Source organism: Dermochelys coriacea, chromosome 7 (assembly GCF_009764565.3).
Source record: "Dermochelys coriacea isolate rDerCor1 chromosome 7, rDerCor1.pri.v4, whole genome shotgun sequence".
Classification (NCBI taxonomy): Eukaryota; Metazoa; Chordata; order Testudines; family Dermochelyidae; genus Dermochelys; species Dermochelys coriacea.
Window position 1 is genome coordinate 34,389,825 of NC_050074.1, and position 27,587 is coordinate 34,417,411.

A 27,587-nucleotide genomic window follows, 5' to 3' on the forward strand; every position below is an offset into this window, starting at 1 on the left:
AAAAAAAAAATCAAATCAAATCCATTAATTCTACAGTCTCCTCCCCATCCACCCCCCCTCTAATTAATAAATTAATTTGCCCAAAATCCATCCACCCAACCCCTTTCACCCAGCATGTCTCCAACACCACAGTACCTCATGGAGGCTTCTCTGGGTGGCTTTCCTGCTTGGGAGGTGTTTCTCGCAGCAGTGGAGGTGGTGATAAGGGGCAGGCTGTCTGTCTGGCAATCGTTGAAGTTGGGGTGGTTGGTCAGGTGGCAGACTTCTGGCTGTGGACTTAAGTTAAATGGGGAATGGATTCCCTTTGGTTCTTGAAGTGGGTAGGTCTCCCTTGACCATTCCTGAGAATGCCCCCTTGTCCTTGTATTGCAAGAAGGGTGTCTAGAAATTTCTGATCTACCTTCTCTATCCCATTTATTTTGTATGCTTTTATCTGGTCCCCTCTTATATGTTTCCTCTCTATGATAAACAGACCCCATCTTTTCAAACTCAGAGCATTGCTTTAGAGCACATCAGTGAACTTTCCTCCCATGTATAGGTCGTGCCAGATTTCAGGTGCACAATTCCCTACTAGTAATGTTCTGCTAGTGATTAAGATGCCTGATCCCTATCTTTTTGCTACAGCTTTCAGTGATGCAGCTTGAGACACCTAGTGGAGCTGCATCCATGGCGAATTATCTGTTTTTCCTACTGAGGACAGGGTCTTGGATATCAGAAGAACCTTCTGCTGGCATTTCCTCTGTGGTGATAGGACAAAGGCAGGTTGGTCCTGCTTACACATCACAGGTAAAGATAAGAGTTCTTTCTCGTTATAACAAATCTCCACTTTTGGAGGACAGTGAGGGATGGCCAGCAAAAGCAATTTTATCTTTGAACAGAAATTAAACTTTTCAAGGCAGTAGTGAAGGAGGCTGACTAATCTTATGTTTATTTAAGATAAGATTATAATAGAGGAGTCTCATCTACTTTAGAATAGATTAGAGAAACTCAACTTTACTCCATAACAGATTGTGTTGTTGAGGTAATCATTATAACTAATGCCAGAGGACATGGAAAATGCTCTTTCTCTGTGGGGTGACCCTGATATTGACACTAGCTGCTGGCTCTCCAGCAAATAAATACTCAAGCACTGGTGTGCCAAATAAAGAACTAGATGGCATGAAGGATGCTTTGGACCATTAGATGAGCATCCTTATATCAGTTGAACTAGGACAGGGAGATATGAGGAAAGTCCACATCACAGCCAAGTGTGTTTATGGTAATCCTAGCTCTTAGGTGAGTGGTGCGTCTTATGATTCTGTATTTTCATTTTCCATCTTCAGACCTATCTCTAAGCAGTGATTTTTATGGTAAGAAGTTTGGGTACATGACACCGGCTCCAATTTTTTTTTCCAGGTATCCTCTTAGGTAACTTGATTACCACTTTTATCCAAGTACCATATTATAATATCCTCCAATCTATATTAGTATATTCCAGCACAGCCAGAACAATGTAAATCTCACATGATCCAGCTATATTTGAAACTGTCAACCTTGCAAAATTCCCTTTGCCTGCTTGAACAGACAAGGATATTTTAACTTGCTTTTCTTTGATGGGAGTAAAGTACCTTTATTTTTTAATGACAAGCATCATTAAGGTTGTGATGATCATCTCATCTAGCAATCAAAAATCACTACATATGTAAAAAGTACTGTAAATGCAGGCACAGGAAAGACTTCTTTTCTACATGGCTGTGTTGCTATACTCATTTTTGCTCTAGATTTCAGCAGTCAGCAAAACTGCTTATTTAGTGTTAAATGCTACAGTGAAAAACAGTTGATGGTATTGTGTCTTTGAGAGCTAAGATATATTAGAGTCGATAGAATGTGTCTCAACTAGCAACACTTCAAACAAGCCCTGTGCTTCTAGCTGCATCATAAAATCTGATTTAAAAGATGCAAAACAAACAAAAAAAATTGAGTAACAAACTTTACACAATCTTCTTCCATATAACAGTTTTTATTGTAATAATTACTATTGAGTTAATTGTGGACCTATCAGATTTGCCTGGATATTTTTATCTACCTTTTCTTTATAATGTAAAAAGTTTCTTTGGTACACTATGCAAACCAAAGTTAAATGAAAGGGGAAAAAATTTATAAAACAATATATAGTTATAACAATAGTACAATTCTCTTTTCCCTCGGATCTGTTGATGGAAGTAAAATCTTTCCATTGCTTTATTGAGTTAAGGACTGTCAATGCTGTAAACTGGGTACCGGTTCTGTTTTCTCCTCTCTGTAACTTACATTTCAGGCCCATAAATATAAATCATGAAATAGGATGATTAGAACCACTGAAATGATTTGCCTCTGAGAATTTAGGCTCAGCCCTCTAATTTTGATGTGTGTGTTTACAAACTTAGAACACTTAACACTCTACAAGTGTGACATGTATTACATTTGAATTAAATATCCCTAAAATATATTACATGTCATAAAGCCATTGAAAATATGGAAAACAGTCAAAGACTAGGGGTGAAATCCATGCCCCATTGACTTAAGTGGGGCCAGGATTTTACTCCATATCTTTTTCCATGATGAGAAATCCTTCTCATACCCAAGTATTAGGCGTTGTCTACACTAGCACTTTTGTCAGCAAACCTTTTGTCAGTCAGGGGTGTGATTAAAAACCACACCCCTGACCAACATAAGTTTCACCGACAAAAGCACCAGTGTGGCCAGTACTATGCTGGCAGGAGAGCGTCTCCCACCAACATAGCTACCACTGCTCATTGGGAGTGGTTTAATTATGCTGGTGGGAGAGTTTACAGCAGTGCAGCTACACCACTATAAGGTTGGTAGCGTAGACCTAGCCTTAGTCATTAGTGTTCATGCAATATTCCTGAAGTGCAGTGTCCCAAGAAACTTGGCTTTTAATCAGGTTTCACAGTGACAATTCTTATTTCTGTTACTGTATAAGCAAAAACGAGCACTCCTTTCAAAGGATGGTCTGCCAATTTTTAATCATAGGCTAATGTTAGTAATAATTGGAACACAGAGAGGAAATGGGATAGGCAACGAATTACTGAAAGTAGAGTGATTCTTTAACTTGTGCATATAAAGTAGTTAAGTGCTCTAATCAGTTGCTGCATTCCACCCCAGAATGAACTGTACAGCAGTGCCAGGTGAAATATGTATCCTTTATAAAGCAGTTAAGGATCTTTCTGAATATGTTGAGTCCTAAATCACAGACAAATAGGCCATTAAAGAAACATATTAAGAAATGTCAATGTAATCATCTTAAGATCAATAGTACAAAATACACAGAACATAGGAAATCATATTTTCCATCAGTACCAAGACATTGTTTAAATGATCTGTACTTAAATGATCTGTACTTAAGCCATTTCTAGCTCTCATCCTCCCCATATACAATTTTTACAGCAGTTTCCGTCTTTAAGGATTTAGCCCTATGCTTAAGTACAGTGTAGATGGTCTGCCCTACACTGCTGGCATAACTTGGCAGTAAACCTGGCTTAGCAAGCCACGTGAGGATTACCCTCGTAAAAGGATGATTGTGCAGTGGCATAGAGCCCATATAGGGACCCGCATACCACACACCCTCCTCACTGATGACATAAAAGGAGCACACAGGTGTGGCTATAGAAAAGGAGGCATGGTCAATATGCCCCTCAACCATTGCCAATCCTGGGCTGTGGTTTTTAGTGTCCTTTAGTCATTAAAGGCCAATGTAAGCTAGAGCAGTTGTAAAGCTGCTCTAACACAACACAGGGGCCATGGTGTGTGCAAAGTAGCACCAAGATCAGAGCAATCCAGGTGAAAGCTTCAAGTCACTTTTGCATTCCACATACTGACCGTCAGTTTGATTATACCGGAGGATCTGGCTCCTCATAATCAGGAAATATTGGCCAATGTTCACTCTTGGTCTTAGACTGTATTTTCATTACCCTCTTGTCCCTTGCACGTGCAACATAATGCGCCTAGATGGAACAGCGGTGGCAACTACTGAACCCAAGACCTCTAGATCTAAAAGCACCAACCTCAAACATTGTAGCAGATTCAAACCTCTGGGGACTAGCTACTAAAGGGGGACAAAGAGGCACACTGTTAGCATAGATTACATGTGGCATAGTTGGATTTATTATGGAGATGTCAGTAACTCTATAGTTAATACTTTTCCTAATTCATATCTTTACTCACGTTACCAATGATGTTTTGCATCTAAACATATAGGACATCAGTTAGAAAATCTGGGTTTTATTGACAACTCTGTCCCAACTCACTATCCAAATTTGGGTAAATCATTTAACCTCCCTGTACTTCAGTTTCACAGTCTGTAAAATGGCTGCACTTCTCCCTCTTTTTAAAGTTATTTGAGATCTGTGGATGAAAAGTGCAATATGAATCAAGTTAATTATGATTAGATTAGTCTTGACTACATTTGCCCAGTTTAAAAATAAAACTACGGGTTCCCTTCTAGTGCAAACCTGTATTGAAGCCACTTCAACATGCTTTGTCTGTCCCAGGTTTTTTTCCCCCTAATTTTAAATTGTTTCAGTGGAAAAGCAATCAAAGTGAGATTGTGTAATCCTGTAAACCCTTCCATTTATCTGTTTTCCAGATAAATTTTCTAGAGCTTTATTTTTTTTTCATACATTGCTACTTCTCTCCCTTTTGTAATTTTGGACCATTCATCCCCTTCGCCTCCCCCCTCACACTTCCCTGATTTCCACAAGTTCCATTCTGCTGCACACTGTTGCCTAGCAACATGTTCTTCTCTTCTGAAATTTCTTCTCTACCAGAGAGGAGCAGATCAAAGACACCCACAGTTCTGACTTATTTTATAAATTAATTTAAAGAGACACTCTCCAATGTTGTATTACTTTTGGGGGAGATCAAAAGTTGGCCTATCCGCTGGAAGTGTCAAGAAAATTAAGTTGTGCTCTAAAAAAAAAAAAGTGCTTTGATTATTAAACATGTAATATTTACATCTTTGAGTCTCTTTTTCAGAAAGCATCATTGTTATGCTAGTTAGTTTTCATGCTATCAAATTAAATGCAGGCCTGTATGGTAAGCTAATGTACATTTATGCTGCCTGTCAGAGGCAACCACAGCATTGTTCCATCAGCCAATAACAATTTTTTTAAATTCCTTCCACCTGTTGCAAAAAAACAAACAAACAAACAAAAAAACCACCACCACGATTTGGAAAGACTATGTCCTAAACTATAACTACCCTCTTATACTGACTAAGAGGAAAGCAAATAAATCACAAGGTAATCACCATGTGACATCAAGGGTGCTGGAACCAGTGGTGCTGGGGGTGCTGCAGTACCCCTTGTCTTGAAGTGGTTTCCATCATAAACAGGGTTTACACTTTGGTTCAATGGCTTTCAGCACCCCCCACTATTAAAAATTGTTCCAACACCACACTGTGTGACATGTCATCTTTCTCACCTTCATTTTATTATTATAGATTAATATGGACTTTAATATCTGATTTTAGCAGTCCTCAGTTGAAAAAGAGAAATTAATATTCCTGTGAAAGGACTGAAAAATGTAAAACTTAAAAGAGTCATAGGGGAATATTTGAGCTTAAAGAAGGGTTCTCTCACCATGCCAGTCCTTCTCTGGCATCTGTTCAAACTTACTTTTCAGTACAAATTGTGAGATTTTTTTCAAGAGTATGCTGGCAGGAAAAGTCAGCACTTCATGAAAGGTGAGGATTATTTGCTCTCTCATACTTAGTTCACAACCCCATCAGTTAAAAAGAAAGAGACAATGATAGTAAAGAAGATTTTAAAGAAGATTTTCACAGGTGGAAGACCTTGGAGATTATCATCTTTGCAAATCCCTAAGGAAAAAAGAAGAGGACACTAAGCACGTAGCTAAAGCAGTAGCCAGACAACAGAAACAGACCATCTAAGTGGAGCACAGATCTCATTGGTAAACTGGCTGCTGAAACTGCACCCGAAGTTGCATATGTAGATCTAGCAGTTGTGTGATCAACTACTGAATTTGCTTGTGAGCAGATTCTGGTTTGGTTTATGAGAACCAGTGCTTTTGCTGTCCTACAGACACAAATTCAAAGCTCTCTTTAGAAAAATTGGCCCCAAGTGTGAAGTTTACGTTTTTGATCACATGCCATGTTCTTTTTTTTCAGTGCCTAGTGGTTGCTTTTAGCATGCCTTTCAGTGACGTGATTCTGCATTCAAAACAGAGGGTAGATTGCAAATTACAACAATATTTTTGATTAACCCCTAATATACTCTAAGATTTTAAAGGTTTTATTCCCACATACATAAATCTACACAAAATGCATCAGCAACAAAAGGATGGTATTTACTAATGCTTATCCCTTCTTTCAATGAGAAAGCAAGCACACATCTTAAATTACACCTAACAAATTAGTAAAACAACAAAACAACTCTTCAAAATTTTATTATTTTTGTTCCGTGTTTAGGTTGAGCTATTGTGCTCAGTTAAAGTATATTCTTGAACTGAAATAAAATAAAAGTATGTATTGAAAGAAGAAGCGGCTTAGTAAATGATGGAAAAGCTAGCTAAGTATCTGATATATTGCTGAGTGGTGTATGAACATGGCTGAATAGTGTATTTCATATACTACATGGCCATGTGGTGTGTGTTTATGTATATAATCTGGACTGCAACTGAGTCATCCATGGTTAACAGCTCTGGTCTTTGGCTGAATTTCTGAGGGTGAAGATCTGTGACTTGCATTCCAAGTATTTTTTTTTTTTTCCCCCGGAGAACAGATTCCACAATTGTCTATGGGTATCCCTTACAAAAAATACAAGGCAACATTCTAAAAGTAAATTTAATGCTTCGGTAAAGTATTGACTTGCCAGGCTTGGAGACGGAAATATTTTGTGATCCACATAACTAGCACAGCACAGGCTGTGCTGCAGTACTCTGCCCCTTCCCTCCCCCCACAACAATTGTCCCTTCAATAAGAATGCATGGACCAGTTAGAAAAAGAATGCCTCCTACAACCATACATACACCTTGGTTCATTTCTGAAATGCTTGGTTAAAGATCCCGCCCAAGTCTTCCTGAAATTGATCTTGATCACTTGTGCTTTCCCTCTTACCTGCTGGGGAAGCTGATCTTGGAGAGAGGCCAGTGTGTGACGTGGCACTCTATAGGTTCATGGAAATATGCTTATAAGTGTAAATATAACCAAACTGGACTATGCTTTGTGCTAGATATGCCATGTAACATCTTTGAAAAGATTATGATCTACTGAATATATTCATCCTATTTGAATGCATATCATTTTTATATCTGAAGTTACAAGCATAGAACCAACGCTCATATTTAAAGTGTTTGCTGTAGGAAACACATAAGGGAAGTTTGGCCAATATATTGTGAAGGGGCCATTCAAGTAATTGGGAGTACTTAACTAACAATGGACTTTTGGAGACACCAATCCACATCTGAGCTTTCCTGGGAACATTCAAACTAACATGTAAACAATGGCATCAGCCTGGAAAAATCTGAATCATTCATGGACATGACTTGTCCAGGTGGCTACAAACTCCATCTTGTTGCTGTGATTTTGCACAGAAAAACAAAGGGGTTTCCACTCACAAGAGAGAGAATATAAAAGGCCCTGGAAGCCTCTCTATTTTGTCTTCAGCCATCTTAAGAGATGGCCTCTCTACCCCAAAGAGATGCCTGAAAGACATTGGAACAAAGAATAGTAACCTACTGGGGTGTGAGTGATTACCAGACTAGGAAGGAGTCCAGTCTGTGAAAGAAGTTTACTGTGACATCTCTGGGGGTGAGATTTCATCTGTAATCAGTTTCTTAATGTATTAGGCTTAGACTTGCGTGTTTTTGTTTTGTTTTGCTTGATAACTTACTTTGTTCTGTCTGTTATTACTTGGAATCACTTAAATCCTACTTTTTATACTTAATAAAATCACTTTTTGCTTATTAATTAACCCAGAGTAAGTAATTAATACCTGAGGGAGCAAACAGCTCTGCACCTCTGTGTTATACAAGGCAGACAATTTATGAGTTTACCCTGTATAAGCTTTATACAGAGTAAAACAGATTTATTTGGGGTTTGGATCCCATAGGGAGTTGGGTGTCTGGGTGCTGGAGTCAGGAGCACTTCTTAAGCCGTTTTCAGTTTAGTCTACAGCTTTGGGGCACGTGGTTCAGACCCTGTGTTGGAACAGACTGTTGTGTCTGGCTCAACAAGGCAGGGTTCTGGAAGCCCAAACTGGCAGAGAAAATGGGTTCAGAGGTAGTCTCAACACATCAGGTGACAGTCCCAAAGGGATCTCTGTGACCAAACCCATCACAGTGTCCTCTTATTACTTCTGATATCTTCAGAGGGTAGCCGGTGAGACTTGCTTCAACTTCCTTTAGTGGGCAGCTTGGCTGTGTACTCTTGCCCAGGAGCAGCACTCAGTGGAAGAGTTTCTGGGTCCTGTTGCTAGAGGGAATGCCTGCCAGCTAGCCTTTTTGGTGTGTGGGTCAACAGGCCAAATTAGACTTTCCTTTAAAAAAAGATAGTGCAGGCCCAACCAGACTGCATTCGGGTGGTAAGATTATCTGGCCATTGCTAAAATAAGGGAAGTCTAAAAAAGTGAAAACAAATGCATCCCTGGTGTTGGGTGGAATGAGGGAAGGTCAGGAACTCTTGAGGATACGAGATCATGAAAGGAAAGAATGCAGCTGATATCAGACATTGGCAGCTTCAGATAAAAATATTGAGGCTTTTACTAAGTATTAGTTAAATTGAATCCAATCCGCAAATTAAATATTATTTTTACTGTGACCAAAGTTTTGGGTTTCAGTGTGCTGCAGATTTTTTTTTTTTTACTGTAACTGGGTAACTAGATTGTAGAAATAGTTAGGGAAACTGGAGGTTTTGACAACTAAGTAAAGGAGGCAATGCTGTTCACACCTGGAAATGTGTACAAGGCAGTTTTGGATACAGGTATTAATAATACTGAGCATTTTAATAATGCTCTGTACGTTCACAGCAGATTGTTAGTAATTAACATTAGCTATGCCTGTTTGAAATGGTAGGCAGTAAGATTGCTAATGCTAATACTTAAATTGTCATTTAAGATGCAAAGTTAGTAGCACATGGATAGGTGTGAACAACACCATCTCATAGAACTTGCTACAGCCATGAAATTATGGAGTATATGGGCCTTGCCTGGAGTTATTTATGACAGTTGATAGGTCAAATACCTGTACTTTGGGTGCTAGAACTGTCCATGTGTTTTGGTACAGGAGGTGATACACTGCTACAAATCTATGATCCAGCTGTGTAGAGCTGGAAGGGACTTCACAAAATCATCAAACTGCTTCCTGCAATGAGTTAGAGGTTCACCTGGTCCTATCTCAGACAGGTGTTTGTCCAACCTGTCTGATAACCTCCAATAAGGGAGATTCTACAACATTCCTTGGCAGCCTATTCCAGAGCTTAACTACCCTTATTGTTAGAAAGTTTTTCCTAATATCTAATCTCCCTTTCTGCTGATTTAAGACAACTACTTCTTGTCTTTCCTTCAGGGTACATAAAGAACAATTGATCGCTGTCCTTTGTAACAACCCTTAACATCTGTGAAGACTTATCAGGACCCCCCTCACTCATATTTTCTCAGGACTAAACAGCCCAGTTATTTTTAACCTTTCCTCATCTGTCAGCTCTGATATTGTAAAGATAGAACACACTAACGGTCTTTGTCACACTTGGTTGTAAATGTCACTGACTACAGCATTTAGCCTTCTTAATAAAGTCAGTGTTTAGGGCATTTTCAAGTTCTGGAAAGGACTGTGCTTGTCAATAAGTATATAGAATATATATATATATATATATATCCGTTAGTCCTATAGAAGTGGTCTCATGGCTTATGTTATTAGTGCTGCTGCAAAGCACTTTTAGTGTATATAGCATGTTCTACAATATAGCCTTTTTGTGTGTCACAGGTTATTAATAAATACCAATGGATCAGTGTGCTGCTGTTTGATATTTCCTCCATTATAAGAATTAGTGATATTGCTTTCTAAAAGCTCCTGTTATTTATTTCATAATACGTACCTGTATTTACTCTCTGCTCTTGGAAAATTGAGTTATTTGGAAGTTAACTGGTACTTAACTATACAAAAACATTAAATATTCTTTAAAGGCGGCAAAAGTGACCTGATGTAGCTTGTGTACCATGTGCCCTGGCTGAGTTTTTTCTTGCTGTGAAAGCAGTGACTGTTCTCTAGAAGGAGTCAGTCATTCTTTTAGACAGAATCATTTTTACACCCAAAAGGTTGGTTTTTCCCCAGGGTCGAAGCAGAGTACACATTAGGGCTGCTCTAGCCTTGACTCAGTTCTTGGGGCAGAGATTGCCATTTCTGAGGTATCTGTACAGTACCTAGCACAGCAAGGACCTGAACAGCCTGATGTGTCGGCACAATGCAAATGCTAAATAGTAAGACTAGATATTTGACTAATTGCTTGAAGGGAGTTTTCCAACTAAATGCAACGCTGACCATACAGCTGCATATACAGAGTGAAGTTCTTTCCTGGTCTTCTGCCATTCAACTAGCAAGCAGAATCTTTTGGGTGATGTGCCTTTTATAGGCAAATGGTTAGATTGTTGGACCCCAATGGTTCCATGACATTTGGCAAATTGGGTGGCCTGAAGAAAATGTGGGTGGCAGCATGAGGTGCCCTTGAGGGAATTGGTAGGAAGGGGAAGTTAATAGGCAAGAGGCTGTCGTGAAAGTGAACAGAAGGAAAGAAAATGATGATGAAGTAGAGGACAGTGAGAGCCAACAAAGAATGAAAAAAATCCATCTGGAAAAATGGGAGCTCCTTGTAGTCTCTTTCCTTGCTATCTCCTCCAGTCCCTCTTTATTCATGACCCTCACTGAGGGTACAAAAGAAATATAAGTTGCTCTTTGATGCCACTTGTTAAAAATAAAGTTACAATCCCCCCAAACAAACATTTGAAAGTTCTTTTTTTCTAACACAATTGGTGCATATTGCCCCAGGAAATTATGAAATTTATTATTGAAGTACCACAAAACATGACGGGGATTTGTCACAGCCATCTCTCTCAGAATAGGTGCTCCAGGTCATCTGTGCTTAGATACATCTAGGCAGCCATGAGAGCATGTATCCTAGCAATAATATTCATAGACTGAAATGAAGGAGTATGAAGCAGAGGCTTCTCCGCTTCCAGGAAGCCCATGGGAAACATCACTGGGATGTCAAACCTTTTAGGTACCTGTTATCTTTATGAAGAATGGGAAGATGGATTCCCGACGGACGGACGGACACACACACACAGAGCAGACTGTAACCTTGAGGGAGAAGCTGGGCAAAGGTCTTCATTCTATAACACTATCGTTACTGGGATTCCATCCATTTTGGTTAGCTACATAGGTGAAGATAAAACAGGACAACATATGGAAAAATGTTTTGAATCCACAAGAACTGAAGAGAATTTAGTAGCTTTGGCAGTGATTGGCAGATTATAGGTGAGTAATTTATTGCAGGGTTAAGGGACAGAAATCAGAGAATTCCTTAAACTAGGTATCAGAGTAGCAGCTGTGTTAGTCTGTATTAAACTAGGTAAGAAGCAACCTTCATTTATGCTTTGTGGTGATAAAGGCAGAGGCAATAAGAAGCAAAAAAAAATAACCGATCACCTGTTTAAAAAAAGGAGTTGTTGGCAAAGAGGAGAAAACATGGCATGGGATAAAGCTTTAGATACAGCTCCCTTCTTTTAAGATTAATAGAAACATTGAATGCAAACAGGAGAAAATTAACAAAGTAGTGACTTCCTTCTGTGAGACCATCTCTCTTCACTCTTGTGTAAGAGATAACTGAAAGGAAATCAGACCTCCTGATAGTCAAGATGGAATCATAATTTGTCATAGGTATGAATGAGGTAGGACTTATTGCCAGGAAACATGACTTGTGAAATACAAAAGCCCTATTATGAGTTGTCAGAGGAGAATGAGGAGATAAGGTTATCCTAAGAGGGGTCACGAATATATTGTGGATTCTCTGCAGACTTCACTAATAAGTCTTAGAGCCAAAACAAATGCCTGAGACTGAAAAAAAGATGGAGAACTTGAGTAAGGTGCAGATTCAGCACTGCTAGCCCAACAAGATGACGGCCAAGACTCCAAAGCAAAATGATCAAGGTTCAAAGGGATAATGCTGTCAGAGTAAATGAGAAATTGCAAAATAATATGCTAGAGAAGCAGAACAGTCTCCTACCAGAAACTCAGAGTTGCAGTGAAACAGAAAGACTGCAAGCTGTTGAGCAGGAATGAATCATGACCAGTAAGAAGATGCAACTCTGTACCCCCAGAACACCAGATAGTTTCATCAGACAATGGTGCAGTCAGATCTTCCACAGTTGCAAATCAAAATGAAGAGAGCTGGAGTGCAGGAATGATTGGTAGGCAAGGGTAGATAAGTAGAAAATGGAAACTTCAGCACAATGCACTACAAGAAAAAGTGAATATTATAAAAGAGACCATAAATAACTGCATAAAGATTGTTGGAAGAGTATTCCTCCTTTATACTGTGGAAATATTTAGCATTTAGCTCATATAAATTCATTTAAATTGACTAGTAATCTATCAGTTGTTGCAGTCTTACTTCTTGCAGCAAGCTGGAAAAAGCAAGCAAATCCAAAAATAGAACAATGAAACTTATCTGGGAGACAATACTGCTGGAGAGACTGATAAGCATTAAGATGATTTAGTTGAATATCCCATCATATGAAAATCTTTTCCTTTTTAAGAGGAAAATATTCACTCATAAGTTATTGGAGATATTTGGAAGAAGTTGCTGTATATAAAACTAATAGAATTTAATTGGAAATGTATTTAGATTTCTTCCTAAGAAATCCTTTAGTTGTGTAACTTTCTTCTGTTATATAAATATAAATACACACACACACACACAAAATGTAGTTGTATAAAATTAAGAAAAGAATTTAAGTTATGAGGAAGGTATTGTTCATCAAATAGCAACAGCTGTGGCACAGTTAGCATCAAAAGCTATAAGAACTGACAACTTCAGTGGAAGACAAGAGACAAAACAAGAGAAAATTAGGAAGAACATAAATTAAGTTCAGCAAAGAGTGGTACTTGTTATAACTGAAAGAAAAAGACTTCAAACAACATGCCTATTGAGAACTGGGATAAGCTACTGGAAGAGGAGCCCAAGTACAATGTTTGGTTTTGATTTTAACCATACCAAGGCTTCTAAACCAAACTAAGCCACTGCTGATGTTGAAATAATCATCATTTGGAATTATGGAAAGATACTACCACAGAGGCAAAGGGAACAAACAGTCTAATCAAAGCCTAATTTCACTGCTACCTGTTGACCTGGTATTAGCACTAGGCGAGAACAATGAAAGCAAGAACAATAAATAGGATGCAAGACTTATAGAGCAGTTAAGAGTCAAACTCAGACACTCCAGTTGTGGGCAGACCAGAGATGGACAAAAACACAGAATACAACACAGGAACCCACCGAAAACTTGTTTATTTGACAGAATACTCTAAAGACTAGGCAAAAGGGAATATACAAAGCCCTCATCCAAGTCAACTACAGCAGAAAGCAAGGGTCACTAGGAATCTGAAGGAGACTGCCATACAGACCCTTAAAGATTCCCTCTACATGTTGTACTTCCGTATCAGTTTGAGAGGCAAATACCTCAGATTACAAATGGGAGGGCCATGAGAAGAGAGAGAGAGAGAGAGAGAAATTGTGGTAACCAGTGGCTAGAGAACAGTTCATTTTATGACCAAGGGCTGGAGGTTATAGCTACAATTTTAAGATCTTTGTTTGAGAGTCTGTGTATGTAAATTAGTGTAGAAAGAAACAATATAATAGAAGAACAAAAGGCTTTACTTTCTACAGTGAGATAAATGGGAAAAATTTTAAAAGAGAATCTATCCACAGAGCAGTGCTCTTATCCCATTTGGTGTGGGTACAGACATAAACAGGAAGGATTGGAGATTTTCCTTGAGAAGGGACAGAACGTCTGGGGCAGTTGGGAGGGACAGTTAGAGAGGTTTGAAGAAAGTACAGTAAGCAACAGGCACTGCTCCTCACACATAGGGGAGAGATGGGGAAGAAAAGTTAAAGGTAGCCAGATAAAGCATGTGGACTATATGAAATGTCCCCTATGGGCAATGCAGATATGCCCTTCCTAGTCTACCCTACAGACACTGTGCACAAACTCCAAATTCACCCTCTTTTTTCAAGTTTGTCTTTAACAAGGAAATCAATGATAACATTCATCTCAAACATTCAGCATTAACTTAGCTACTCATAAATAATCCTCTCTCATCACAGTTCAATTCCTTCCTTCCAGGAAGCCACTCCCAATTCTCTTATATTCAGATTGAATGAGTCACTGATTGTAATGAATCAATTTTAGCCTTTCCCCATATTGATACTTGTTAACAGGGTAACACTGCCAATTTGTACAAACAAGTTATGTCATATCTGTCTATAATGAAATTTCTTGCACCTTTCTTTGAAGCATCTTGACTCACTGATCTGATCTTGTATGGCCATTCTTCTTTTGACAGTTCGGTCTCAAAGTGTTTCATCCTAATTACATAAATTGTAGGTCAGGGAAGGTGTCCCCACTTTACCCTCAGTGGTGAAGAAGGGGGCAAATAAGTCATTTAGGTTCAATGACTTCTCCTCCTTAATTGGTGCCTTAATTCTCTTGCACTCCAGGTCACCCACTGATTCTCTCACAGGCTTTCTGTTTCTGAAATACTTAAAGGATGTTATATTTGTTTTTGTGTCTTTGGCTATTTGTTCTCAAATCCTTTTTAGTCTTCCTGATTTCCATCTTATTTGTGCTTGCCATAATTTATGCTCCTTTTCTATTGGCTTCACTTGGGCCAGATTTCCCATTTCTTCAAAAATACCTGTTTGGCCTGAATAATACCTTCAGCTGGGGCTCAGTCCTGTTCTTTCTCATTCAAAGTGTACATCAGTGGTTCTCAAACTTTGGTACTGGTGACCCCTTTCACACAACCAGCCTCTGAGTGCGACCCCTGTTATGAATTAACAACACTTTTTTCTATATTTAGCACCATTATAAATGCTGGAGGCAAAGTGGGGTTTAGGGTGGCGGCTGACAGCTCGCGGCCCTCAGTTTGAGAACCCCTGATCTACATGAAACTATTGGGGAGCTTGTGAGAGAACATAGCTTGAAGCTCCAGCAATGTGCAGATAGCACCTTGCTCTACATCAGCTTTACTGCAGATTTAAAGACCACCATTTCCAAATCAGCACCCAGATCACCTGTAACTTTTTTTTTTTTTTTTTTTACAGCTATCAGTTTCACAGTATTCTTACTCCCACCCATCTACCTAGCCTCATTCCATGGGGAGCTGCTTTTAAGTAGTTTCTCTTTTTCTTGGACTGTGTAGTGAATTCATTTTGGTTCATGGCTTTTGTGTATTTATTTTTTTAAATGGCGTAACCATAATCATGCTTTATTTTTGTTACTGATTTGAATGGGGAGCTCTTGCTTTGTGTGCATTTCAGGGAACTGGTTTGAACGTTCTTAAGACTTAAGCAATGCATGAAGTAGCAAATGGCAGCATAAGATCAGCAGTGGAAAATTTGTTGTGAAATTACCTTTACCTTAGAGGGCTAAAAAGCTTTGAGTAAGGGCAGTCTGAGCCTTTTTGACACTAGGGCCTATATCTTCAAAGGTATTTCAACTTATGTAACTTCTGAATGTATAGAGTACAGAGTTTCAGGCAATTATGAGAGGAGGGGGAGAGGAGTTATTTAAGGGCCAACGTTGGGATAAGAACAAATGGCTATAAAATGGCCATCAACAAGTTTAGGCTTGAAATTAGATGAAGGTTTCTAACTATCAGAGGAGTGAAGTTCTGGAAGAGCCTTCCAAGGGAAGTAGTGGGGGCAAAAAAACTCACGTTTAAAGACTGAGGTTGATAAGCTTATGGAGGGGATGATATGATGAGATTGCCTACAATGGCATATGGCCCATCTGCTATTAGCAAATATCTCCAATGGCTGGAGATGGGGCACTAGATAGAGAGGGCTCTGCATTACTAAAGAGAATTCTTTCCCAAGTATCTGGCTGATGGGTCTCACCCACATGCTCAGGGTCTAATTGATTACCATATTTGGGGTCCTAGGTCAGACTGACTTTGGAGTTTTTCACCACTTTCTGCAGTGTGGGGCATGGGTCACTTACTGGTTTGAATTAGAGTAAATGGTAGATTCCCTGTAACTTGAAGTCTTTAAGTCAAGATTTGAGGATTTAGAATAACTCAGCCACAGGTTGTGAGCCTATTACAGGAGTGGGTGGGTGAGGTTCTGTGGCCTTCAATGTACAGGAGGACAGACTAGATGATCATGATTGTCCTTCCTGGTCTCTGTGACATTGAGATAATTATGTAATGCTGGGCAGGGTTTTAGTGTTGCAGCCATTTCTACTGCAATAGGGTATCCTGAACCAGTCATCTTTAGTTACATATTATGACAGAATTACTGCTGATTGCATCCAGCGTGTCTCTGGGATGTTTTGACCTCTCAATATTATTCCATACAAAGAAGATACAGAAATCTTGCTCTGCTGGAGTTGGAACCACATATGGTATAGTTCTATATTATGGCAGGATTGAGCAGGATACAGTGTGACAGATCCTCAGCCAGGAAGTACATTGAAGTCAATGGAGCTATGAAATTTACACCAGCTAAAGATCTGTTCCAAAGACTCTTCCTCTTTCCACCCCCCACCCCCGCTAATTGGTTCTGTTGAATCCTAAATTGATCAAGTTTGTTCAGAATGCTGATGGAATCTCCAATTCTTCACCAGTCCTGACAGACTTTCATTGGTTTCTGGCCTGAGATTAGATTGATTTGTAATCTTTTCATTAGTTGTTTAAGAGTCTTAATGATCTGTCATAAAGTTACATTATCTTTTAGGTGTTCCTGATCAAACTCTGTTCTTTCTTGGCTGGACCTCGGGTGTAGACTCTATTGACCATTTGTTTTTATTTTTTTATGCTGTGCAGCTGTGGCATTAATTGTTCAGTTGGTCAAGCACTGCTGAATCTTCGGATACTTTTAAGAACCACCTGAAATCCTCTCTCCTCTGTCAAATCCCCAATTAATTGCAATGTTTATTTAGTATCATAATTTGTACTAATGTAAACTATCCCAAGGTGTTTTGTTGTAGCATCCTTAATGTTATAACAAAACTTAGTGGTTGCACTTTGAAGGGAGAATCCATTTGAGCCTTGGGACGAAGGCTAAATTAAGAAAAAGCTCTTACCAGATACTCATGAATACCTTTGGAGAAAGTTATCTGAAAAGGTGCTGCATATATTCTCTGATTTAAAAAAAAACCCAATTTTTCAGGAAACATTTTTTTTATTAAGGACTTCCACAAAGTTTTCTGTATACCTTATTTTACCATCCTTCAGTCACTGTTGGATACAAATGTCTTCCAATCATGGTTGAGTTAGCATCACTCAGGAGGGAATCAACCAACTACTTAGGAAACAGTCATCACCAAGTGAGTCACAAGAGAATATTTATTTTAGGTGCCAATCTGGCCAAACAACTGAAATCTCATTCAAAAGGAAATGTATCTTTACCAATAAAATACTAAACGTGGTATAAGGCATCTGCAGTATTTGCCAGTTTCCCAGCATCAAGGAATATTAAGACACTATGTTGATATTTCAAAGATAATATGTATGCTCTGCCAGAAAACATCTAAGGCCAAATCTGGGCCTCTTTAAAAGTTTCACTAGCTGAAACTGGAGTGAGCAAATCATCACCATAATACGGGAAGCAGTTTAGAAGAGGACAATAGATCTTATTCTAGCAGTTCCTATACCACTGACTGCATGTTGCCATGCCTTTAAATTCATGCCCAGATCAGTAACTAGTTGTGCTTGTCAGGCCTACATGAATAGAGTTAGCTTTATATATACTCTTGTTGAACAGGCCACCAAAGACATTTTGGAAGGTTTTCTGGTAGTGTTAGATCTTTAGCTGTTGGTGAGTTGAGGTTAATTTCTTACTACTGCGTTTCTTTTTAAAATAACTGCTGCTATTGTATTTGTGTGGAGAGCGCAAATTTTAAATCCTTCTAATCTGTGCCAATTTTAGAAAAACAAAGACTATGCCAGTTTTATATTGTCAGGTTTGGACATCACATAAATCTGTTGGCACAGTGTGAAGCAAAGTATTGCTTGATGAAAGAAAAGGAGTACTTGTGGCACCTTAGACTAACAAATTTATTAGAGCATAAGCTTTCGTGAGCTACATCTCACTTTGTGAAGTGAGCTGTAGCTCACGAAAGCTTATGCTCTAATAAATTTGTTAGTCTCTAAGGTGCCACAAGTACAACAAATTTATTAGAGCATAAGCTTTCGTGAGCTACAGCTCACTTCACGAAGTGAGCTGTAGCTCACGAAAGCTTATGCTCTAATAAATTTGTTAGTCTCTAAGGTGCCACAAGTACTCCTTTTCTTTTTGCGAATACAGACTAACACGGCTTCTACTTTGAAACCTGTCATATTGCTTGATGGTATCCTATATCTCAATGGACTTGTATTTTGTAGGTTGAAACCTCTCAAACCAGCAAAATCCAAGCAAGAGGGGAGGATGGTCCATCTTCTCAGAGAGATTTTTTTTTAAAAGATTTGTTTTCCTTCTATCTGATCAATGTTCAAAAAACTAAGCAGTTTTTATTTTTACTTTAAATAAAAGTGTAAAAAAAAGCACTTCTAAAAGTACAGAATACTTTACCTGTTATATCCCCTATTCTTAGAGTTTGAGGTAAGTGGTCTTCAACCTGTGGTTCAGACCCCTGGGAATTCACAAATTAGATCTAAGATTTCCAAAGAGATCTGTAAGTCCACCTGAAATTTAAGGTCCACAAATGAAAAAAGGCTGAAAACCACGGCTCCAGGTTAGCATTTATATCGCTGTTCAGTATAGTGTGTGCATAGCACAAAGCAAAACTAGTTTTTTTAATTCAGTTAAATGCCAACGTTCTCCAAAGCAAGAGCTGGTGCGAGTTCCCTAGAGGAAGAGCACGACTTCCTCTCCCCTTGGGCCGGGCATTATTTCTGTCTTTGCCTGAAATCGATCGCGGGGAGCAAGGGGCCCAGCCAGCTCACTCATAGGGGCAGTTAGTGACTACTCAGCCCGGGACGTTGACACTATTCACTTCGCTTCTCCCACTGGCTGATCTCCGTGCAGCAAGCGGTGTTTCTTGCCCAGCACTTGTACAGCTTGCCCTGTACACTGCTGCGCGGAAACGGGAGCGGGAAGAGCGCCGTGGAACTCCCGCGGGGAGCCCGCTCTTCGGGGCGTGTGTAAATGCGAGAGACTTCCTGCAGCGCTGGAGCCAAGCCCGAGGGGGAGGCCAGCGGCCTGGATGCCTCTCCCCTCGCCCGGCTCTGGGGCGGCAACGGCACCCAGTGGGCTTCTGCACGTAGGGTTGGCTCCTCCCGTCCTGAACTCGCCCGACCACATTTCACTGGCACGGCCCGCTGCCCAAGCGCTGCCATCGTGCCCAGCGGGGCAGAGCTTCTGCCTGGAGGCGGCTGTGCAGCCCTCCCCGCCATTCTCCTTCTCGTCCCCGCGCCAAAGTCCTCCACGCCCCCTCCCCTTTCCAGCCTCCCTCGGCCGAGCCCCTCTCCGGCTCTCGCTTCCAGCCCCCCGCCCACGTGACTCGGTTCGTCTGCCCCTCCGCGTAGTAGTCCCCGCCCGCCTGCTCGCTCGCTCGCTCGCTCGTCCGTAGGGCGCATGCTTGGGTTATGCAACAGCCCTGCCTGGCCGCCCAGGCCCCGCTGCCTGAGTGCTGCAGCCGCAGACCAAGGGTGCCGTCTCGGTGGAAGAGGCCGGGTCGGTGGGGCGCGCTCGCGGCCCGGCCCCCCCAAGTGCTGCCCCTGAGGCCACTGTGTGCGCGGCGCGCCGGGCCCGTGAGTGGCAGCGGGCGCCGCCGCCAAGTCCCGCCTGTTCCGCTCTCCCTGCTGCAGGCGGCGGCGGCGGCGGGGTGGCTTCCTGCGCGCGGTGCCGCTCCCCCTCCCCCCGGCAGTAGGAGCCGCAGCGGCAGCAGCCCGGATCCCTGAGCCATGGCTCTGTGAGAGCAGCACATGGCGGCCGCAGCTGCCATGAGCCCCCAACTAATCCACACAACTCCCCCCTGAACGGCCACCTCCAGCAGCAGCGCCCCCACCGGCTCCACCGCTCCCACCCCGCCCGCAACTCCAGCCACAGCCCATCGCCCGGCCAGCACCCAGACCCCGCCGCCGGGCCTGCGCTCACCCGCCGCCGCCCCCAGCCCGTCCTCGCCATGGGAGTGCAGGGATTCCAGGACTACATCGAGAAGCACTGCCCCAGCGCCGTGGTGCCCGTGGAGCTGCAGAAACTGGCCCGGGGCAGCCTCGTGGGCGGGGGCCGCCAGCGGCCCCCTCAGACCCCGCTGCGCCTCCTCATCGACGCCGACAACTGCCTGCACCGGCTCTACGGCGGCTTCTACACGGACTGGGTGAGCGGCGGGCAGTGGAACCACATGCTGGGCTACCTGGCGGCGTTGGCCAAGGCCTGCTTCAACGGCAACATCGAGCTCTTCGTCTTCTTCAACGGGGCCTTGGAGAAGGCCCGGCTCCACGAGTGGGTGAAGCGCCAGGGCAACGAGCGCCAGACCGCGCAGCAGATCGTCAGCCACGTCCAGAACAAGGGCACCCCGCCGCCCAAAGTCTGGTTCCTGCCGCCCGTCTGCATGGCGCACTGCATCCGCCTGGCCCTCATCCGCTTCCACATCAAGGTGAGCAGCGGGGCCCAGGGGCCTCCCCCCGCCAGGGCGCCAGCGTCTCCGCCCGCCGCGCTCCTCGGCCCCCCCCCGCCCGCGATCTCCACCAGGGCTCCAACGGCGGGGCCCCCCGCGATCTCCAGCGGGGCGCCAGCGCCCCCTCTTGCTGCGCCCCTTGCCCTCCCCATCTACACTATGGCACTAGCGATCCCATCTCCACCATGGCACCAGCGCCCCCTCTTGCTTCTTTCTCCAGTCCCTCTGACCAATTCCCGGCACTACTGCCTGGAGAGGCTGGGGAGGGGTAGGGCTCTAAGATGGCAGCAGAATTGCCCTCCCGGTAATGTCCGTACCGAGTTCAGAGAGGGGAGGGGGAATCATGTATTCCCATATCCGCAAAATGTCGTCAAAACCTGGCGGCTCGGGCGGGGAGAGGAGATTCGGCGAGCTCCCTGGGAGCAGCCTCCGCTGGCCAGCGGCAGCTGCACAACTGAACGCGGCCAAAGTTTATGCTGCTGCCGCTGCCTTCTCCGCGGACTCCCTGAGGCTGGAGCAAAACTAACTAGCCTCGCTGCCGCCTGGGAGCTGCAGGGTGCCCTTAGCAGGCAGAGGGAAGGGTGTAGTAAGCGCCCGGGTGGCCTCAATCGCCGCTGGGATTTTCTATTTATACGTACCTGTCAGCCTGTGGAAGCAAAATGAGGGTGATTTACAGCATCCGGGGAGAGCCCCTCCCCAGCCGAACTGCCCAAATGGGCTACAGAGAGGAAAATTACAGTTTCAGCTTGTCTTCAAAATGGGGTATAGAAACAACTTAATGGTTTCAAAAACAGGACGAGCTATGTTGCTTTTCCCGGTTTTCCTTTTACCCGTTTTCACTTCTTTCGGTGCATTTTATATTATTTGTCCTTCTTCCCATCTTTCTTTCTTTTATTTTATTTTTATGGCTGGGGGTTTCTATCCTTATTTCCCCTTTCTGTTGCTGTCTCTACCCCTTCATTTGTATATTCTCTTCTCCACTCTTCTTTCCCTACTCCCCTTCATGTCGTCTTGGGGTAGAAACCAGAGAGTCCTACTCACCAGTCAGATGTGCCTGATGATAGTGTTTTGTAGGGTGATAGTGAATTTGCAGCTATCATCCTCCAAATGCTGATTAGCTGACAGTCTTGTTTATATATAAAGTTGGGTAGTTTCTTTTGCTCTAAAACTGGGTGCAGTACTCTGTGCTAGATCTTCTGCCTCCATGTTCTTTTGGGGGCCATTGTTCCATTCATGTATCTGACTTGTAAAATGTCCCTTGCTGCCCTGAGTTCCCTCTTCTTAGAAACACACTTAGCTAATTTGCTCCATAGGTAACAATATACTCTAAATTTTTGCAAAAAGAAGAGGAGTACTTGTGGCACCTTAGAGACTAATGTGCAGTATTACATATTTTTTGCCAAGAGTTTAAATGGGCATTATAAAATAACAGTTACTAAAAAGTCTATGAAGTTGTATTGTACCTGATAGGCCAGCAACAAGTTCTACCATGAGAAAAGATGTTAATTTGCATTTAAACTGAAGATGTTTTGCCTAAATGAAGTGCATTATCAGAGGCTAAAATGTAGATGTTCAGAATCTATGGTAAAAAGCTAAAAATAACTTCTTAAATATAAAGAGGCCCAGAATACTTCCATAAAGGGGTTTCAAGTAGTTTAAACTAATTAATCCATTATTCTAAAATAATTGATTAACACAAAGTAGTGTCATAACCTATTTTTCTTGTAAACTAGAACTGCTTAACATATAATTATGCAGCTGTAGTTTACAACTGTTTTTATTTCAAACAAGTTTAAATTTGCTGATAGTTTTGACTGTAGCATGGAATGTCTCTGAGGCTTTATTATAATCTTTTTACTCTAGCATCCAAGAGATAAAGTTTGCAAAACATTTTATATACTTTTATCCAGCTTTCCAGATTCGTAGTAATCTTGCAGTAATGTTTTTTTTTTTTTTTTTTTAAATTATGGCACATATTAATGGATATTGCAAAAGAAAATTTTGTAGCTAAAACCTGGAATGAAAATTCCAGGAATTATTTGTTTAAACGTCCACTAAGGAGAAAAGAGCAGAAGAAGTTGGAACACATACTAACTAGTTGCCAACTTTGTGTATTACTTCTGTAGCATAGTAAATATTATGTGACCTTCAGAGTTGTGCCACTGATCAGTAATTGGAGCTTAACATTATTCGGCTTTTGTACTGTCCGTTTTGGCAGATTACACCACAGCTGTAACTGGGCCAAAGGATAACTTTGAGGTCAGGACAAGTTTCTGTATAGATTGCTTTCTTGAAACGGTTTTGAAGAAGCGATCTTTTGGTTAAGATTTTCAGTCTTCAGCAAAAGGGAGAAACAACAAAATAACTTATTTTCTGGAATTTTGTGAGGTTCAATGAGACCTTAGAGTCACAGAGGAAAACTTACCATTTTATTTTCCATCTGGGACTTAAGGTGGAAAGGCCCAGCATTAAAAAACATCCTGCATTTTAGAGGCAGCAACTGCTCAGCCTAAGCTGATAGTGGAAGTCCCACCCCTTGATCCCATTGTAGCTGGTAAGAAATTTTATAACTCTGTGGGTTAGTGTATCTAGTATAGTGATTGGTTAACAGGAATGACAGACATACAGTGTGTTACTATTACTGACAGGTTAGTGTGAATGATTGTTGTGTTCTTGTATGTAGGTACATCTAATTTTTTTTTTTTGTATGAGAGCGTGCGACTAACAGGAGAAGTGAGATTTCGCCTTCCTGTGTTAATCAGATGTGGCATATAACTAGAAATCCCTCGGTAGAAACTCTCTCTTTCACAATAGTCTGTTATGTACAGCAAAACACTGAGGCCTGACATTTATATAAAGTTAAAGTCCTTTTTTAGTCATTGGTTACTTTTGTCATGAAGGCAGCTATTCTTTTTCTTATGCTGTACCTGGCCAGCATGAAATAGTTTGATTTTTGTATGCTTTCTCTTAGAACTTGAATGATTAGTTCAAGTCTGGTTATGTAATGTGATTGTATTAATCTGTTTTTGCAGCTTGAAAAAATATTTTTAATGCTTTCTGGGCATTAAAGATCACCTAGTGGAAGTATCAAGTCTGATGTGAAATTATTGTTATAGTTTTCAGAGTAGCAGCCGTGTTAGTCTGTATTCGCAAAAAGAAAAGGAGTACTTGTGGCACCTTAGAGACTAACAAATTTATTAGAGCATAAGCTTTCGTGAGCTACAGCTCACTTCATCGGATGCAGTGTAATATGTCCTGTTGTCTTTCCATGAAATAGATATTAAGAGGTTTTTTTGTTTAACTCCTTAATTTCTGGAACTCCTACATGATGCTTTTGCTAATGTTTAAATGGATACTCTGATTTGATGTCAGGGTGTATAATGTACAAATTCTTGGTTCTGAAGAATATTTTTGCCTCTTAGCCCCAGAGGCCTGAGGATTTCCCAGCAGTAAAATAAAGGTTTTTTCCTGCCTTTTTTTATAGATGAAATGGATTGTTTTGCCATTGATAGCTGATTAACATGCAGCAAATTAGTAATAAGTTTTAACTAGCTGTTAGTAGCTGACTATATCTACACTAGCACTTTTGTTGGTCAGAGGTGTGAAAAAACACACCACTGACTGACATAAGTTTCACAGACAAGCACTGGTGTGGCCAGCGTTATGTTGGCAGAAGATGCTCTCCTGCCAACATGGCTAGTGCCTGTTGTTGGGGGTGGTTTAATTATGTTGATGGGAGAGCTCTCTCCTGTCAGCTTAGAGCAGCTACACAGGAGACTTTACAGTGGTGCAGCTGTGCTGCTGTAGGGTCTCTAATGTATACATAACCATAGTCACTTAAGCAATATGTAAACTGGATTTGTGTGTTGTTTCTATTTTTTTGAGTACATTTAATGTATGTAAAGTTGCTGAATTTGACAGCTTTGTGGCTGTTCACAAAAAAGAGGAACTGCGGCATGAGTTTCTCTGTAGTTCCCTGCCAACATGCCTACAATTTGTCCTGGAGGAACCAATTTTAGTGGGGAGAGTACAGTTCATACTTATGGAATCCTTGGCCTTTTTGCTGAGATTGTGACTAAGGGATCAGTTGTGGTGAGTTTTGTGGACACGTCCCTTGGGGAGCTGGATTTACCCCACCAAAGCAGTTGGAAGTTATCAAAGAACAATCCTTTTTTAGTCACTGCCAATGTAGGAGAGATGGAAGGCAGCTCTGTATTGATCTATTTCTTTAAACTGGCCAGCCCTCTGTGAAATGGGGAGAATTTGTTAGTAATCCAAATAGATGATCAGTTTGTACAACCAACTAGGATGCTGTGTAGATAGGAGTATATATAGATAATTTTAAGATTAGACCATAAACTTCCTGCTTTTAATAATAATTTATTTTCAGGAATATATATTTTTTTTAAACTCAAAATTAGCTACTTTTTGTTCTCATATACTATTTTCTTTAATTGATCATAGTTCAGGTGTTCTGTTTTATAGTTCTCAATGTAGTTTTCTTCTCTTTAACCCTTATCCCAAATCCCTTCACATTCTACCTACCCCACAGTTTCTGGCCACGTTCTGGGTGGGCAAGAGTAAATTGAACTTACATGTTTAATTTTTTTTGCCTGTGCATAATGCAATAAAACCTCATTGCAGAATGGAATGCCTTATTTTATTTTGGTGTTTCAAGAAGACTAGTTTTGAGAATATTGGTAACAAGTTTTAAATATGAACTCGTCTTCAGTAATCTTATTTGAAACATTTGATGTTAAGCCTCTCTGCACTCTTACAAACTGTCCATTAGTTCAGTTTATTGTGCTAAGAAAAATGTAAATACTTCCCACCCAGAGCAGTTTTAAAGAATTTGTAGATTACTTCAGCACAACATAAGCTAAAACAGGTTTCTCTGAGATATTAAATGTTCTACAGATCCTTATTTTTGTCGTGAGCTTTTGTTTGTTGTCCATTGAAAGAAATGTAGTTCATGAAACAGAAACTTGTTTTTATGCCAAGCACGTTTGTTAGAATTTAAATGATTAAGCAGTGCACGGACCTAACATTGTTAGTGCTTTGGCAGAACTTCATTTTCTTTTCCATGTGTGTCAATTTAAGATTTACTATTTATTTTCTCTTTTTCTGTTCTGGCATTATGTATACATGACTTAGATTTAAACTTAATTTTTTGCCTTTTTAAACACTGAAATTTTTTTCAAGTTGCATTGCTTTTTTTTTTCCAGATTATTTCTGATTTTCACCTTTGTGCTTTTTTTGGCATAACATGCATGTTCCAACTGGTTTGATTTGTAAGAACTTTTAGACAGCTTATCTCTAGCTTTTTATACCATTTTGTGGCCCTTGTATCCGGTTTGGATTTTGGTAAAGTTGAAAATTCGCTGTACCTTGACAGGCAGCCATTGCAGCTCTTCATCGTATAACAGCTCAATTATTTGTGTTAATTAAACACAGTTGTTCAGTAATATGAGCCCAACATGTGCACGATGCTAGGACTTATCATTAACTCTATTAAATTTTTCATAAAAATTGTGCTAGTAACCTTCCCAAGTTAAACATTTATAGATCTGATTTTTGAACTCTTGCAGTGTTTTTTATTTATTTATTTATTTATTTTTGGAGTGACCACAGTCACTCCAAAATAACCTGCTGCAAGGAGTTTTTCAAACTATCTTGGACATGAACAAAACAGCCACACATACCACAGCAGATGGTGATGTAACTAATTAGATTCTTATGAAATGACTCTTAAGATGTTACCTTTGCGATTGGTACTTTGGGAAGCAAGGGAATGCGTTCAGAAGCTTTGTGCACCATTGACCTTAAATGCAGATTGTTGCAATCAGGATAACTTTGACATAGAGTTAAAAGATGAAGATAGAAAGTGAGACATAGAAGAGCATAACTTTTTCCTCTTCCCTCGATGCATAACAAATATACCAAACATAGTTTCCCAAAGAAACTAGGTAAAAGTTTTAAGAAAATTGTACGTTTTAGCAAACTTTAAATTGGCTATTTCAACAAAATACTGAGTAAGATGTTGACTGTCCAGTAACTCAAGTCATGGTTTCTAAATATGAGTCAATCATGAAGTTACATGTGGAAATCTGAACTTATACTGGGTATCCTTACCAGAAGCTTGAAAATCAATAGAAGATCAATACAATGTGACTATATTACATGCAAATAATATGGAATAATATTCAGAGCACAAGGGCTTTGTTCAAACAACTTTTCTAAATTTGCTTTAGAACTAAAGCTTTTTTTTACCAAGTAATCAAGTGTTAGTTTAAACTATTCTGATTTGACCAAAGAATGATAGAACTATTATGATTATTTATTTTATGTGTTTTCATACTGCATAGGAGACCTGGTCATGGACCAGGACCCTATTGTGCTAGGTGCTGTAGAAACACAGAACAAAAAGACTTTCCATGTCCCAAGCATCTTACAAACTAACACTTAAATTGGTTAATTTATCACTAAGTCTAAGTTTATAACTATATAAACATATGTATTGTGGTGAATTGAACTGTTGTTTTACCCTTGTGTTTGCTATTTTTCTTGGGTCAAGGCATTTTACTTTTAAATTTAGATTCTTGTGAGGCTAGATTGTACCAGCATGAAAGCTTTCCGCATTTTTCAAAATCACTGTCTAATAGTTTGGGATGTAGGTAGCAGCAGAGGACAAATGAG

At 40.7% G+C, this 27,587-nt stretch overlaps 2 protein-coding genes across 3 annotated transcripts in view; one reads left to right on the forward strand and one right to left on the reverse strand.

Annotated features, from left to right (window-relative positions):
- Positions 1-18,729: 18,729 nt before the first annotated feature.
- Positions 18,730-26,307, reverse strand: LOC122461009. Its single transcript, XM_043518671.1, has 4 exons — positions 26,279-26,307; positions 21,530-21,537; positions 19,851-20,857; positions 18,730-18,954 (listed from the first exon to the last, which is right to left on the reverse strand). Exons 1-4 carry the CDS (start codon positions 26,305-26,307, stop codon positions 18,895-18,897), a joined length of 1,104 nt encoding a protein of 367 aa, XP_043374606.1. The 3' UTR covers positions 18,730-18,894.
- The window catches only part of FAM120A (family with sequence similarity 120A), a 127,628-nt gene continuing 120,437 nt past the window's right edge, over positions 20,397-27,587 (forward strand). For both annotated transcript variants that reach the window (XM_038408679.2, XM_043519915.1), the window contains exon 1: positions 20,397-20,870. In XM_038408679.2, coding sequence (XP_038264607.1) covers positions 20,397-20,870 — 474 coding nt within the window. The remainder of the gene's footprint in view (positions 20,871-27,587) is intronic.

Coding starts and splice junctions, on each gene's coding strand:
- LOC122461009 (XM_043518671.1), bottom strand. CDS start 26,307: ATGAAGAGCTGCAATGGCTGCCTGTCAAG. Junction 18,955..19,850: donor AGGGCTGTTGCATAACCCAA/GCATGCGCCCTA, acceptor CTTAAATTTCAG/GTGGACTTACAGATCTCTTT.